At 36.5% G+C, this 14,450-nt stretch overlaps 1 protein-coding gene across 2 annotated transcripts in view; it reads right to left on the reverse strand.

Annotated features, from left to right (window-relative positions):
* Positions 1 to 8,800: 8,800 nt before the first annotated feature.
* Positions 8,801 to 14,450, reverse strand: part of LOC150096425 (uncharacterized) — a 77,631-nt gene continuing 71,981 nt past the window's right edge. For both annotated transcript variants that reach the window (XM_090409327.1, XM_090409328.1), the window contains one exon: positions 8,801 to 11,946. In XM_090409327.1, coding sequence (XP_090265453.1) covers positions 10,121 to 11,227 — 1,107 coding nt within the window. In that variant the 5' untranslated portion in view covers positions 11,228 to 11,946 and the 3' untranslated portion in view covers positions 8,801 to 10,120. The remainder of the gene's footprint in view (positions 11,947 to 14,450) is intronic.

Below are 14,450 nucleotides of genomic sequence, written 5' to 3' on the forward strand. Positions count from 1 at the left end.
TGGAAGGCCATGTGAGTTCGAGATAAACGAGGAAGATTCCGTCCATTTAGTTTTAAAGTCACGATTCTCACTGTTGTTTTTCTTAGTTTTTTCTTCGTAGCCATGTTGAAAACACCCTATATATATATATATGTAGAAAGTATTTTACCTTGGTTATAATAAACGTTAAAATACCTTGGTATCTTTAACACACACACACACACACATATATAAAATAATTCCCTTTATAAGAATAATAATAATAATAATTACCAGGTTGCCTATATCACCTTAGTGCAGTTTCTGAATGCACCCAGCCAAAAGAGAATACTAGTTTGCAGAAACATCAAAGCAACACGGTCACCGCTTTCATATTTCACCATTGCCAGCGTTCACTTGCCCAGTAGAGGGCGCCCGTGCTCTCACTTATTAGTCACTTTGTTGCTCTGCAAATGACCTCAGATGTGGAGGCACCCTAAAACCTAATCCTAATTAGTCACTTTGTTTGGCTGCCCTGCCTACCACGTGCTCAACCGTCCCCTGCACTCCCTTTGTATATCCCCCCCTTCACGCTAGCTTTCCCCTTCCTGACATTGCGCATCTTAGTGACATGAAGTTTCCCGATACCTATAAAACAAATGAAATCTCCATTATGTGAATAAAATCCTTTAAAAATTTTATATATGAAGCTATGATAGTTTTATTTTCATTTTCAATTTTACTTCAGAGTCACATGTACGTACCCAAAGAGCCGCATGTGGCTCGCGAGCCGCAGTTCGCCGACCCTGCCTTAAGGCATAGCATTACACATGTCCCCAGGGAGATATGCTTTGCATTATGGGAGATACTAAGACAAGGATTGATGAGAACGTGGTCTACCTTTACCACGATTCGCCTCAGTGCTGAGCATACTTCAGGCGCAAACTTTGTGTGCTTACGCTTGGATAATGATTAAACTAACTTTATTAGAGAAAAGAGTGTTTAACCAACAATGGGTGGACGATTTTGCTTTTACTGTTAAGGTTGAAAAGGATCTGTGTCTTATCTGTGATACAACCAAAGCCACTTTAAAGCCAGTAATTTCAAGTCATCATGAATGTAATAATAAAATGTTTGCATCTGAATTTCCTCCTGAATCAGAAGTCCGAAAAAACAAGATAAAACATTTGAAATATGATTTAGTAACTCAACAAAATAGCTTTTCCCTCTGTAAGCAAAGTGATTTGACTACTGAAGCTAGTTTGGTTATAGCTTGGAATATTGCTCGAAGTAAACTACCTTACATTCATGGAGAATTTGTAAAAAAAGAATATTAGTGATGTGATTGCAATTCTCGTTCCAGAGAACACTAAACGTAGAAGAAATTCCTATCTCCAGCCGCACTGTTGTGAGACGTATTTCTTAAATTAGTTCTACAATAGTAGGTTCACTGCAGAGTGATCTGAAAATCTGCGTTGCTTACAGCTTAGCATTGGATGAATCTACAGACATTCAAGATATCCCTCTGCTAGCTATATGTGTTCGCTATGTTACAAACACTGGAAATGCAAAAGAAGAATTCTTAGACTTGATAAGCTTAAACGAAACCACAACAGCTATTGACATCAAAAATGCACTTAAAAGCTTTATGAAATGCTCGACTACCATTGCATAAACTTGTTAGCATTGCAACAGGCGGAGCGCCAGCTGTGATAGGTCAAAATACTGGCCTAGTTGGGAAATTGACACATCATATCAACTATCCTGAATGTTTCTTTATCCATTGTATCATTCGCCTTGAGCATTTAGTAAGCAAGCACTTCAAGTTCAACAATGTCATATTGAGTTTTTCAAGTTGTGAATTTCATTCGGACAAGTGCAAAAACACACTGTGAATTTAGAAATTTTATTGAGGAGCTGGAGCTTGAAGAAAAACCAAGTGATCTTTCATTCTACTGTATTGTAAAATGGCTATCAACTACCAATCTTTTGAATAAGTTTGTTGCTCTCTGAACCAATCATAGCTTTGATGAAAAAAATAAAATAAACGAAATACCCACAACTAGAAGATCATGGATGGATACAGGATCTAATATTTTTACAGATGTAATGCAACAACTCTAATATTTAAATCTGGCACTTGAACAAAGTTATTACAGAACTTGCCCAATATCAGTTTTCAGAAAAAATAAAGGTTTTTCGAAGAGATCTTTGCAAGAAAGAAATTTGAGCACTTTCCGAACTTTAAATTAAGAATTACTGCTTTCTCTGATGCTGAAAGTAAACACAGTGAACTGAATCAATATGAAGGAAACATGGAAACACTTTATAATGATTTTGAGAATAGGTTTGAGAAACTAAAAAAATTAAAGCCATATTTTGAATTTCTCGTGAATCCTTTTGTAATTGATGTCATCAACGATGAATATCCTGTTGTTGCACCTATTACCGCAGATGATGCTTCAATAGAGACAGAGCTTGTTGAACTGCAGGATGATGTGGGTTTGAAGCTAGTACATAAAAGTTCATTTGTAATTGACTTTTGTAAACCAATCCCAGATGCAAAACATCCTAATCTTCAGAAAACTGGCTTCTTTTCATACTCCATGTTTTTGAGACAACTTACTGCTGTGATTCTCTCTTCTCCGCAATGAAATTTGTCAAGTCAAAACATCGTGCTATTCTCACTAAAAGCCATCTCACTGAGCTTCTTAGAACAGCTTGTCATCCACCCAGATTTTAAACTATTAACTGTAAAAATGAAGACTTAATCAAAGCTTTCAACGAGATGAGATGAAACATATTTTCTTTGGTGAGTAAGACTACTATATAGTTGTATTTTTTACTATTTATAAATAAAATTTTAAAATAATATTTTCTGCGGCTCTTGAACATTCAAAAATGTATGAAAAGTATAATATGTGGCTCTTATTGCCGAAGAACTTACACGCCCCTATTTTATATACTAAATATACCACTAAAACATCTTCCTACAAGCCAAACATAGGCTTCGGAAGATATGAACATAATAAAAAATGAACTTCTATGACTATTGTACCTGCTCCAAGTATACACATGTGTATACAATGTAACTGTAAATGGTTATAGACGTAATGCATAATTAATTATACATACATACATACATCTTCAAGGCCCACCTTTCCTAATTAGGTTGTGGGAGCAACAGATGCAAGAGGAACTTCCAATGGTCACGATCCTCTGCCACCAAGCTCAGGTGTTCTTGTGGGATTCCCAAACCCGTCCGTCCAAGGTTTTGGATATAATCTATCCATCGAGTCCTTGGCCTTCCACCCTCTGGCTTGGCACAGAGGGCCTGCTGAGGGAGCCTCTCTTGTGGCATTCTGACCAGGTGTCCGTACCTACGTAACTGTGATCTCTCAACACGGAGAAGCAGCGGTTGAGTATTGAGGGTTTCCCGAATTGCAGCGCTTCTGACTCTGTCGAGTTTTGTCAGCCCCGCAATCCCTCGAAGGAACCTCATTTCAGCCGCTTGGATTCGTGTCCGCATTCTTTCGGTGATTACCCAACTCTCATGACCATAGGCTAGAATGGGGAAATAGACTGTATTGAAGATAGCCAGCTTTGCCTTCTGGCTTAACTCCCGCTTCAATACTACCGAACGGCCAAGCTCCCGCAATATTGAGCTTGCTAAGCCAATTTGAGTGTCTAACGTTACGTCCCATTTTCCATCATTCGTGAATATGGACCCAAGGTATTTAAACTTCTCCACCTGCCTCAATGGGACACCACTTACATGTAGAGAAACACTGGGATGGTTGTCTTGAGAACTCAAGTGTTTCAGTTTTGGCCACACTGATCTTCATTCCGGCGTCTGCATAAACAGCTATAAATCTATCCAGGGTCCGTTGGAGGTCATCTGTCGAAGAGCTAAGCAGAACTAGGTCATCTGCAAAAAGCAGACGTCACATGCTACATTTTCCAATTCTGACACACTCACTGCCTCGGCTGTGCCTATCAATCCAGTCCATAAATATTATGAAAAGGAGGGGTAACAGAACACACCCTTGGCGGAGGCCAATGGAGACTGTGAAAGGTTCAGACTTTGTGCTGTTTACTCTGACACAAACTCTGGGCATTCATTCAGAGACTTGATGGCAGCTAATAGTTGGCCATCCACTCCATACTCCTGTACTACTTCCAAAGCTTATCCCGAGGAACCCGGCCATATGCCTTCTCCAAGTCCACAAAACATGTGCACACATTCTTGGCATATTCCATAGATTTCTCAAAGACTAGCCTTAAAGTGAAGGTTTGGTCAGTTGTGCTTCTACCAGGACGAAAGCCACATTGTTCTTCCTGGAACTTTGACTCAACTATGCTCCTGCACCGTCTTTCCAAGCACCTAGCATACACTTTCCCAGGCAGGCTGAGCAGAGAGATTCCACGATAGTTAATGCAATCCTTCTGGTCTCCCTTCTTGAAGACTGATATTATTATGCCTGTCTGCCATTGCTTTGGTGCTCGCCCAGATATCCAAGCAGCCTGACACACTCGAGTCAGCCAGAGAACACTGTCTCGATTTAAGGCTTTTAGCATTTCGGGCTGAATTTCATCATCGCCAGCAGCCTTCCCCGATTTTAGCGATTTTATTGCTAAATGGACCTCTTCTACTGTGAGACTAGTCATTGTACCGATCTGCGCCTCTTGGATGTCCACAACTGCTGGGCCACCCGGGTTAAGGACTCTCAAAGTATTCCCTCCATCTGTGGAGGATATCCTTCTCGGTTGTTAATAGTGCACCATCAGAGGCCTTAATTGCCCTTGCTGTGCACGATTTTCTCCCTCGAAGGTGGCGGATGGTCTGCCAGAATACTTTGTTTGCATTTGCATAGGATGAGTCTAATCTTTCTCCAAGGATTCCCAAGCCTTCTGCTTTGCTGTCTTTATTGCCTCAGCATACCGCAAACGTATCTCAGGTGACCTGACCCTAAGCCATGTTAGGTAGGACTCCTTTTTTGCCCGGGCAGTTTTTTGGAGTTCTTGGTTCCACCAAGGTGTCCTTTTCTCACTGCCCGTTGCCACGACGAGCCGCTTTCTGCCACAGCATGAGAGTGCAGAGGCAGTGACAGTTGTTCTGAACAGCTTCCACTCCTCCACAACATCTGCAGTATGATTGGGAATCTCTTTGAACCCTGAGGATATGTCATCTGCAAACTTCTTCCTCACAGCTTCATTTTCCAATGCCTCCCATTTCACGCGGAATAACTGCTTAGGCTTACCAACGTTGATGGCAGCATCTGGTTTCTGAAGCCGTAGAGTGTACACAACAAGGTGGTAGTCAGTTGACAGTTCTTCCCCTCTTCTCACACGAATGTCCAACACTTAGGAAAATAGGTCTGCTGAGACTATAACGAAATCAATCAGAGACGTTTGTTCTAGTGTATCCCTGTACAAGGTATACTTATGGACTTCTCGGTGCTGGAAGAAGGTATTCATTATGGACAAGCTGTTAGTACAGCAGAAGTCCAATAATTTCAACCCATTCGAGTTAAGGTCAGGGGCACCGTTCCTCCCAACCACACCCCTCCATGTCTGGTCATCTGTTCCAACATGTGCATTGAAGTCACCCATTAGCAGGACTGATTCCATGTCTGCCACCTTGTCAAAAGCAGCGTCCACTTCCTCTAGGAAGGCAGAGTATTCTGACTCCAGATTAGGTGCATAGGCTTGCACCAAAGTCCAATCATGGTTTTTTATCTGAAGCTTTAACACACATACCGCCCCCCCCTCCTCAATGGGATCCACTCAGCAACACGGTCTGACAGCTGGGAGCTTGTGAGTATCCCCACACCCACCTGAGCAGATATTGTCGGGCTCACACCAGAGTAGCAGAGCTTCCACCCCTTATCCAGGTCGACAGTTCCAGAGCCTCTCCTCTTGGTCGAAGAAAGCCCGACTAAGTCAAGCCGGTAGGCTTCCTGGACCAGTTCCAACTCCTTCCCTGTCAGAGAGATGATGTTTCAGTTGCCTAAAGCCAGAGTCTGGTGCCGTTGTAGTTGCTATTTCCGTCCTTTTGCAGATCCATTTTTTGCGCTGCCCCTAAACACCTCCCCAAACGGGTATCGGGCCCATTGATGGAGTTTCCTCTAGCAGAGTGCTGAGGAGTGGTGTCTAATGGAGACTGTAACATATTTTTCGAACGGGTCCCTCTGCCTAAAACCCGAACGCGTCCCTTGGTAACCCGCGCGACGGACGATGCGGTATGAACATCTTTTGATGGCCTGATTACAGTGTTTGATAATGTCCTGTTAGCACAAGACGAAATGATAGCAAAATATAAAAGATTCCCTTCGAATACTCTAATAGCATTCAGGGGAAGGGGCAAGAAGAGAAGAAAGAAAGAAGCAAGGGAGGAAGAGGAGGGACCAGTCTACAGATATTATAACAGATATATATTACATGGAGTAAGGCATGGTCCAGCATCATGTACCTCGGGTTTGCTACGCCCGTACTCACTAAAGTGAGCCCCTGAGGAAATATAAGTAATTCTATAATGTTAATATTCAGTATATGTATACAGTACACACACACACACACACACACATACACGGTGGTTCGAAATTCCACGTACAAACTTTGATGGGAGATAGAGAACATCAAAATTAATCATATTCACATAGGAAAGCATGACCGGAAACGCCACCGGAAGGTATTATACTAACAGGGAGACAATGATAGAAACATAACACAAGGCCGTAAGTAGCGTAAAAATCGTTATTAGTCGTAACTGAACAGATTACTATTCAGTTACGAGTTACGATACATAATATGTATCCAATAGCAGTTGGATACATAATATGGTAAACGAGGTGCATGCTGCCATCTCAGACTTCGAGAAACGACGCATGTTCTTTGTACGACATCAAAAGCTTGAATGAAGAACCCCCAAATGCTCACCTGGAGCGCTGGCGAACAGCGCCACCTATCACTTTCGCTGTCGTTTCTGGTCGTGCTTTCCTATGTGAATATGGTTGATTTTGATGTTCTCTAACTCCCCTCAAAGTTTGTATGGAATTTTGAACCACACTGTGTATATATATATATATATATATATATATAAGATTTATACAAATGCAGTACATTGAATTGCAATTTGATAGAAAATACGCGAATTTTAATAAACACTTCTCTATTATTAACAGCGAACTGGATGCGACATTTTATAAATTACCTTCTTGAAATCTTGGTTTAAATAATAAGAGGATTTGTAATTTGTACATGGCCCTAGGTCTTGTACAAATTACAAATCCTCTTACTGAGTATTATAATTTGTACAAATTACAAATTATAACTTACTGAGTATTATAACTCAGTAAGTTATAATACTATAAAAGGTAAATAAATGATAATGCACATCGATACTCTGAAATCAGTCAAATTGGAAATGGTAGGTTAAAAAACTTTGAGTATCATACAAGAAGTCAAAAATTTCAATTCAGTGTTATTCTTATTATTAAGAGAGACCTCCAGGCAGTCAGAGAACCATCGAGGGAGGCTACATATTATACACACCAGCCTTCTCATACTTATTCTTGAATTTATTCACAATGCTTGCACTCACAACATCCAATTGTAATCCCTTACATTCACGTACCACCCTCTGAGATTAAAATCTAATCCTCAACCCATTAGCGGCTTTCATTCTCAGCTTCCGAGGATGCCTGTTTGTCCTTTCTGCACCCTCTATAAATTTAAAAATTCCATCAATTGAAATCTTGTCTGATCCTTTCAGAAGTCTGCAAGTCTCGATCATATTCACCCCTCTTTCTCCTGTTTGCTAGTGTCTACAGTCTACAAATTCTCAATATGTCTTCAAAATCAGTATTCCACAATCCTGATATCATTTTCACCACTCTCCTTTGTACTCTCTCCAATATATCAGAATCGCAACGGAAACAGGAGACAAGACCTGCGCACAATAGTCTAAGTGAGGTCTTATCAAGGCCTCGTAAAGAGGCAAAATAACACCCTTCCTTATATGTGAACGTTCGTTTCAGCAGTGTAATTATATTTTGAGATGTATTTGCAATCTTTGCCACGTCCTTGAACTTCATCTACGCATCTACTAACATTCCAAGATCCATAGCTTCATCAGTTTCTTCTAGCATAATCCCACCAAAATAATAGGACATTGGATATCTAATCACGCCAGAGTGAACGATTTACGTTTACTGATATTGAACAGACCCATTTTCCCATGTCCACAATTCCAGCCTATTCAAATCATTCTGCAAGTACTGCATAACAGCAGCATTCCTGATTACCATACCTATCTTTCCATCATCAGCAAATAACTGTATGACGGTTGTCAAATCCTTCCCAATATCATTAATATAGAGATTGAATAACAATGGACAAAGCACCGATCCTTGTGGTATACCACTAGGATGCGATGTGGAGAGATGCGAAATTGCCGGTCGCTAGCGGATATTAGTCGTGAAAAGACATGTTGAGTTTTACAATCACCACCGTGGGGGGGGGACATAGCTTGAGCCTAGAAACCTAAAGGAAAGAGTACATAAAATTTTAATGTCTGGAACTTCATATTGTTTGGAATTTGGCACCATAGAAATTAATAAAGGATACCACTGAGCTAATATTCATTTGAAATAAGAAAAAATAATTATTTATCTGTGTTGGAAAAAATACCTAATATAATAATTGTGTTAATATATATATATATATATATATATATAAATATCCTTACTTTATCTTTGCTATTTTCAAGGTTTCATACTTTACTACTGAGACTTAAATATTGTTATTATTTATGATTAAGAAACAAATTAACAACACAACATTGAAATGTAATTTTTTATTTCTTTTTAGCAATATTTTTTTTACATTTAAATGAAAAAAAAATTCAATAATGCACTGTTTAGTCAATCACACATATTATTAAAATTGGTACAGATATCAATTATGAACAAATGATCATCTGCAATTTTTGACGATCTACAAATATTAATCATGTACAATACTTAGCAATGATTATTCTTTATTTTTGCTTTGCTATAACTCTTTCGGCTTAAAGTAAACATAGATAGAAAGATATATAGATAGATAGATAGAGAAAGAGAGAGAGAGAGAGAGAGAGAGAGAGAGAGATCATTTGGACAAGGTTAGCAGAATATCTAAGAGTTAGTGTTCATTATATAACGTATGAGGATTAGGACCTCTCATTCCATGAGAATAAAGATGAAATTAATTAATATTTAAGTTATATTTAAAGATTCAAATATTTTCAAAATTCCATATTGCAAAATTCCTGGTTACAAAACACACATAAATTTTTCGTAATATCGAAATTGATGACCTGAAAAAGATTATATAAGCCTAAGAAAACCTCGCAGAAACTGATTATTTTCTTACTATTCACTGTCTTGTTCATCATATCCGCAAGAAATTGTAAAAGTCACATTGAAAGTGAAGAGCAAATCCTAGAGCGTGTATTAAGAGAATGTGTTCATTGTTTGAATTTTCTTATCTCAAAATTAAAAAAAATCTTTGGATTAATAAGAATTAAATAATTTTTAAGTTAACTTAAGCTAAAAAATCAGAGATGTACATTAGAACAGTCTCTCATCAAAATGCATTTTTGGCTGTTTCTTACTACAGATGATACCTTTCAAGCGCTTCTCATTAATGTGTGTTCTTAAGTGTCTTTTATGACCTTTTCGGGGTAAGAAGTTGATGCAATTTCAATTGTGTCGAATTATTATGAATCTGAAGTCTTCTTTTAAATATTCTGTAAAACAAAATTTCTTACGACAGATTGTACTTCCAAGATCTTTCATTAGTTTGGTTTATTAAATCTGTTTTAATAATTAAATCTCCTGAATTAGAAATTTCCTTTTTCCAGGTAGTACATTCGAAGGTTAGTAATTGTTATGAATTTTAAATGTCTTTTAAGCTGAGATAATTGAGAAAATTTCTTTTCACAGATTATTCAATTATATGGTTTATATGGCGGAACTCATGTGTGGTTTAAGCTGAGATGATTGAGAAAATTTCTTTTCACAGATTCGACACTGGAAAGGTTTCTCATTAGCGTGAATTCTTGTATCTTTTATGAGGTCCTGACTTAAAATTTGTTTTGAGAAAATGTACAAGTATACAGTCATTCATTAGAATGAATTCTCAAGTGTCCCTTAAGATTTGATGCTGTGATAAATTTCTTATCGCACATACTACAGTCGAATGGTTTTTCATTAGTGTGCAATCTCAAGTGTTTTTTTAGAGAACATGAATAAGAAAATTTCTTATGACAGATACTACATTCGAAAGGTTTCTCATTAGTGTGAATTCTTAAGTGTATTTTTAGAGAACCTGAATCAAAAAATTTCTTACGACAGATAGTACATTCGAAAGGTTTCTCATTAGTGTGAATTCTTATGAGACTTTTAAGAGTTCCTAACACAGAAAATTTATTTTCACAGATTGGACATTGGAAAGGTTTCTCATTAGTGTGAATTCTTATGTGTCTTTTAAGATTTCCTGACTGAGAAAATTTCTTTTGACAGAATGTACCAGTATATGGTCTTTCATTAGAATGAATTCTGAAGTGTTGCTTAAGATGTGATGCTGTGTTAAATTTCTTCCCGCACACACTACAGTCGAATGGTTTTTCATTACTGTGCAATCTTAAGTGTGTTTTTAGTGAACCTGACTCATAAAATTTCTTAAGACAGAGAGTACATTCGAAAGGTTTCTCATTAGTGTGAATTCTCATGTGAATTTTAAGACTTCCTAAATGAGAATATTTCTTTTGACAGAATGTACAAGTATATGGTCTTTCATTAGAATGAATTCTGAAGTGTTGCTTAAGATATGATGCTGTGTTAAATATCTTCCCGCACATACTACAGCTGAATGGTTTTTCATTATTATGCAATCTTAAGTGTGTTTTTAGTGAACCTGACTCGGAAAATTTCTTATCACAGATAGTACATTCGAAAGGTTTCTGATTATTGTGAATTCTTATGTGTCTTTTAAGATTTCCTGACTGAGAAAATTTCTTTTGACAAAATGTACAATGATGTTCTCTTTCATTAGAATGAATTCTCAAGTGTACCATAAGATGTGACGCCTTCTTAAATATCTTCCCGCACACACTACGCTCGAATGATTTTTCATTAGTATGAAATCTTATGTGTGTGTTAAGTTCTTCCGATTCTAAAAATATTTTTTCACAGTGGTCGTTCTTAGCCTGTATTCTTGTATCCATTTGATGACTTGCTGAGTGAGAAAAGTACTTCGCTCCATTGTTTTGAAAACTTAAATATGTTTTCTGATGTCAAACAATTTGTTTCTCAGATGGACCCTGGAAAGAATTCTGATTTGAATGAATTCTTAAGGGTTGCTTTGATAATCAGATTAAAATTTGTTATAAGTATTGCACTCAAAGAGACTCTACTAATTATGAGTACATAAATGTTCAATAAAATATTTTGTTCACGAAAATTACTTATCACCGATTACTTATTTAGATGATTTGTTAAGTGTGTTTTATGATCTCCTGCTTGCTAAAATTTCTTTCAATCAACTGAAGAAGAATTCTGTTAGTTTCTCAAAAAAGTTTTGCACATTCGACATCTGTTAAAATTTTTACAATGCACCAAGTATTTTTCATTCAGTTTCATTTTAAAAACTTTACTCTTATTAGAGTACCAGTAATTTGTTATCTTCCTTCTGAATATTCTCTGTTTTTAATCTCTCAAATCAATTGTTTACTGCCTTTTTCTTTGGAAAAATTGCTAATTTTAACTCACTTCTTTACAGGATTTTTAGAGGAAATGATGGGCGCTAATTTGACAGTACAGTACTTCCTTCAGTTCAAATAATTGCTTCTGTTAGTCAAACCTTATTTTAGATTTCCTGAATATTTTTAATTAGTGTGGGGAAAATGTTCTTTATTTCAGCATTCACTTCTCATGGAATATGGATCTGTACAAAAGGAAAAAATAACTGCATTTCATATTCAATCTATACAAATTAAAAATGTATTTGTAATAAACAGAAATTATGAGAGAAATTGCTTTCTAATACTCTGATTTTAATACATTTATATTCATTTTTATATAAAGAAGTGATGTTTACTACTTTTCTATTAAGTTTGTAGTATTGGTTTCGGGAAAAACAAACAAACAAAAACAATGGTATTCAAATGATTTAATACAACATATTGCAGATTAAACCACAATATCCATAAAAAAAGAGTTGCTATTTTAATGCTCATGTATCGTTAATTTGTAAAAATTCAACAGCAGAATAAATATTTCACCTACTGATAGACATGAACGTGCATTTGAAATGTTGCCATGCGTATAACTCCAATAAACTACTGAGAAGAGGAGAAAGACTTCTCTTTATTCTATTTGAAACATTAAGTGACACGAAAACAGTGTATTGAACCTTTCGTTTTGTTCTTCTTACATAGTTTTCAGCGTTTTTTTAACTAGGAATTTAAAATTGATGGCTTAAAATATATCGATGTGTATTATCATTTACCTTATTCAGTAGTTATCGCTTGCCTTAACTGGGCTAAATGGTCTTTCCCACTGTAGGTTTCGTTTTTATTATTTTCTTTTTTCATGCCTCGTTACATACCGAAAGTGTTTATTTCTTCTTGGATGAAGCAGAAATTATGCACTTTTTGGATTTCTTTCTAAGATTTTCTAACAGCACACAACGACCTCCCAAATGCAAATCTTCAAATGGAAACATAAATGGTCAGGCCAGCAGTCTTGTTGATAAATTACAAGTTGGCTTATTATTTACACCAAGATTTCAAAAATTAACTAAATCGTAACATGTAACATCCAGCACGCTGTTAATAACCGAAAAGTGCTTATAAACGATTCAAGTAATTTAGACCAAACAGCAATTCATTAGACTAAAATGGCATAAATCGCATCTGTGTATGCATTCATCTACCGTTTCATTATTGTTGATTTTTTTAAATGTAAAATCTATGATATGTCACAAAGCCACATCACCGAGAACAGCGTGTGACTCATTGGATTAGATAATCCAGCACATGCTCTGGAGGTAAAAAGACATGGCCTCCTTTTCAAATTATTTCAGAATCCAATAACCATTCCACTGAATTCATTCCAGCGTTAAAAATTTATTAGCACCTAAATTTACACTTATGATTATTATTTACTAAAATAAAGAGATAAAAGGCTAATGCTTCAGTTCGGCGATGTAAAATTATATAAATCAAGTGAATAATAGAACCATTATTATTTCAAACCGAATGTAGAAACTGTGAAATTTTCGTAAGGTAAATTAACCAGAGAGCATACGGGAATACATACCCCGGTATTCACGAGTTGCCTTAGTATGGACCATATCGAAGACATAGGTGCCGTCCAAGCTTTATATACTCGCCTTTTATTGATCCATTTTGATAAGATTTCACTGACCTGACAGCTGTTTCGAAATGGTTGCTTCTCCTCAGAGATCAGGTAGAAACCTTAACAGAGAGCAAACCCTCTCGTTCAGTAATATGGAGCTTGATTTCGGTATTGAGTGTTATGGAACTGAAATGGAACTCGGTATCGGTATTGAGTATTAAATATTATTTGAAATTTTTTCATCCGCTATTCTTTACATGGACTTTTCTGTTACTAACAACGTGGATATAGGCTATAATTGTTAATTTAATCGAATTTTTCTTTTTTATGTAGTTGAATTATCACTGCTGTTTTTAGATCAGGTGGTATTTTACATTTCTGAAATATTAAGTATAACATTTTCGTAATGATTGGAGATACTCCGTAGTAGGGGTTGATATCTCGAGATCGTATTTGATAATATCCATGTAATGTTTTAAAAATGATTTTCGAGATCACCGTAGCCAAATCTTTTTATATTATCTTAGAGGAATCTAAGAGTCTTATTTGTTGTGTCTGAATTGTGTCGGTGTTTGTTTATATATGACTGGATATAGTTGACCTTAAATTTGTAATTTTTTCCGTGATTGTATTATTAAATTTTTTACGCTAATTGCTTCGTTCTTAAACTCTGTTTGGCAAAATCCTGGATAGCAGTCGCTGAGGAGTTCATATTTTATTTAGTGATTCCTTTATTGTTATCCATTTTTCTTCAGTTTTAATTTAATTTAATTTAATTGTCTAGGTGAAATAATGTTATTTAATTCGGCGTGTTTCTGATTGGATTTTCTGTTGGTGCCATTCTAAACTTTAATTTCCGGGTAATCTTTAACTTCTGTATCATCGCACTGCATCATAGGTTGCCATGGGTTACCTATTTACTCCTTCATCATCTATTTAAAGTTTCATCTGAGAAAGAACTTGGAGTTTGTTTCTCCAGAACTGGGATGTGTAATGATGTATATTCTGCTAGTTTGAATAGTTGTGGATAAAAGTCTGTTTTCTCTGAGGTGAACTTCAATATGGTCTACACAGGATTCTTTTGTTTTC

Source organism: Typopeltis vanoorti, chromosome 19 (genome assembly GCF_054136105.1).
Source record: "Typopeltis vanoorti isolate ZY-2024b chromosome 19, IOZ_Tvanoo_1.0, whole genome shotgun sequence".
Classification (NCBI taxonomy): domain Eukaryota; kingdom Metazoa; phylum Arthropoda; class Arachnida; order Uropygi; family Thelyphonidae; genus Typopeltis; species Typopeltis vanoorti.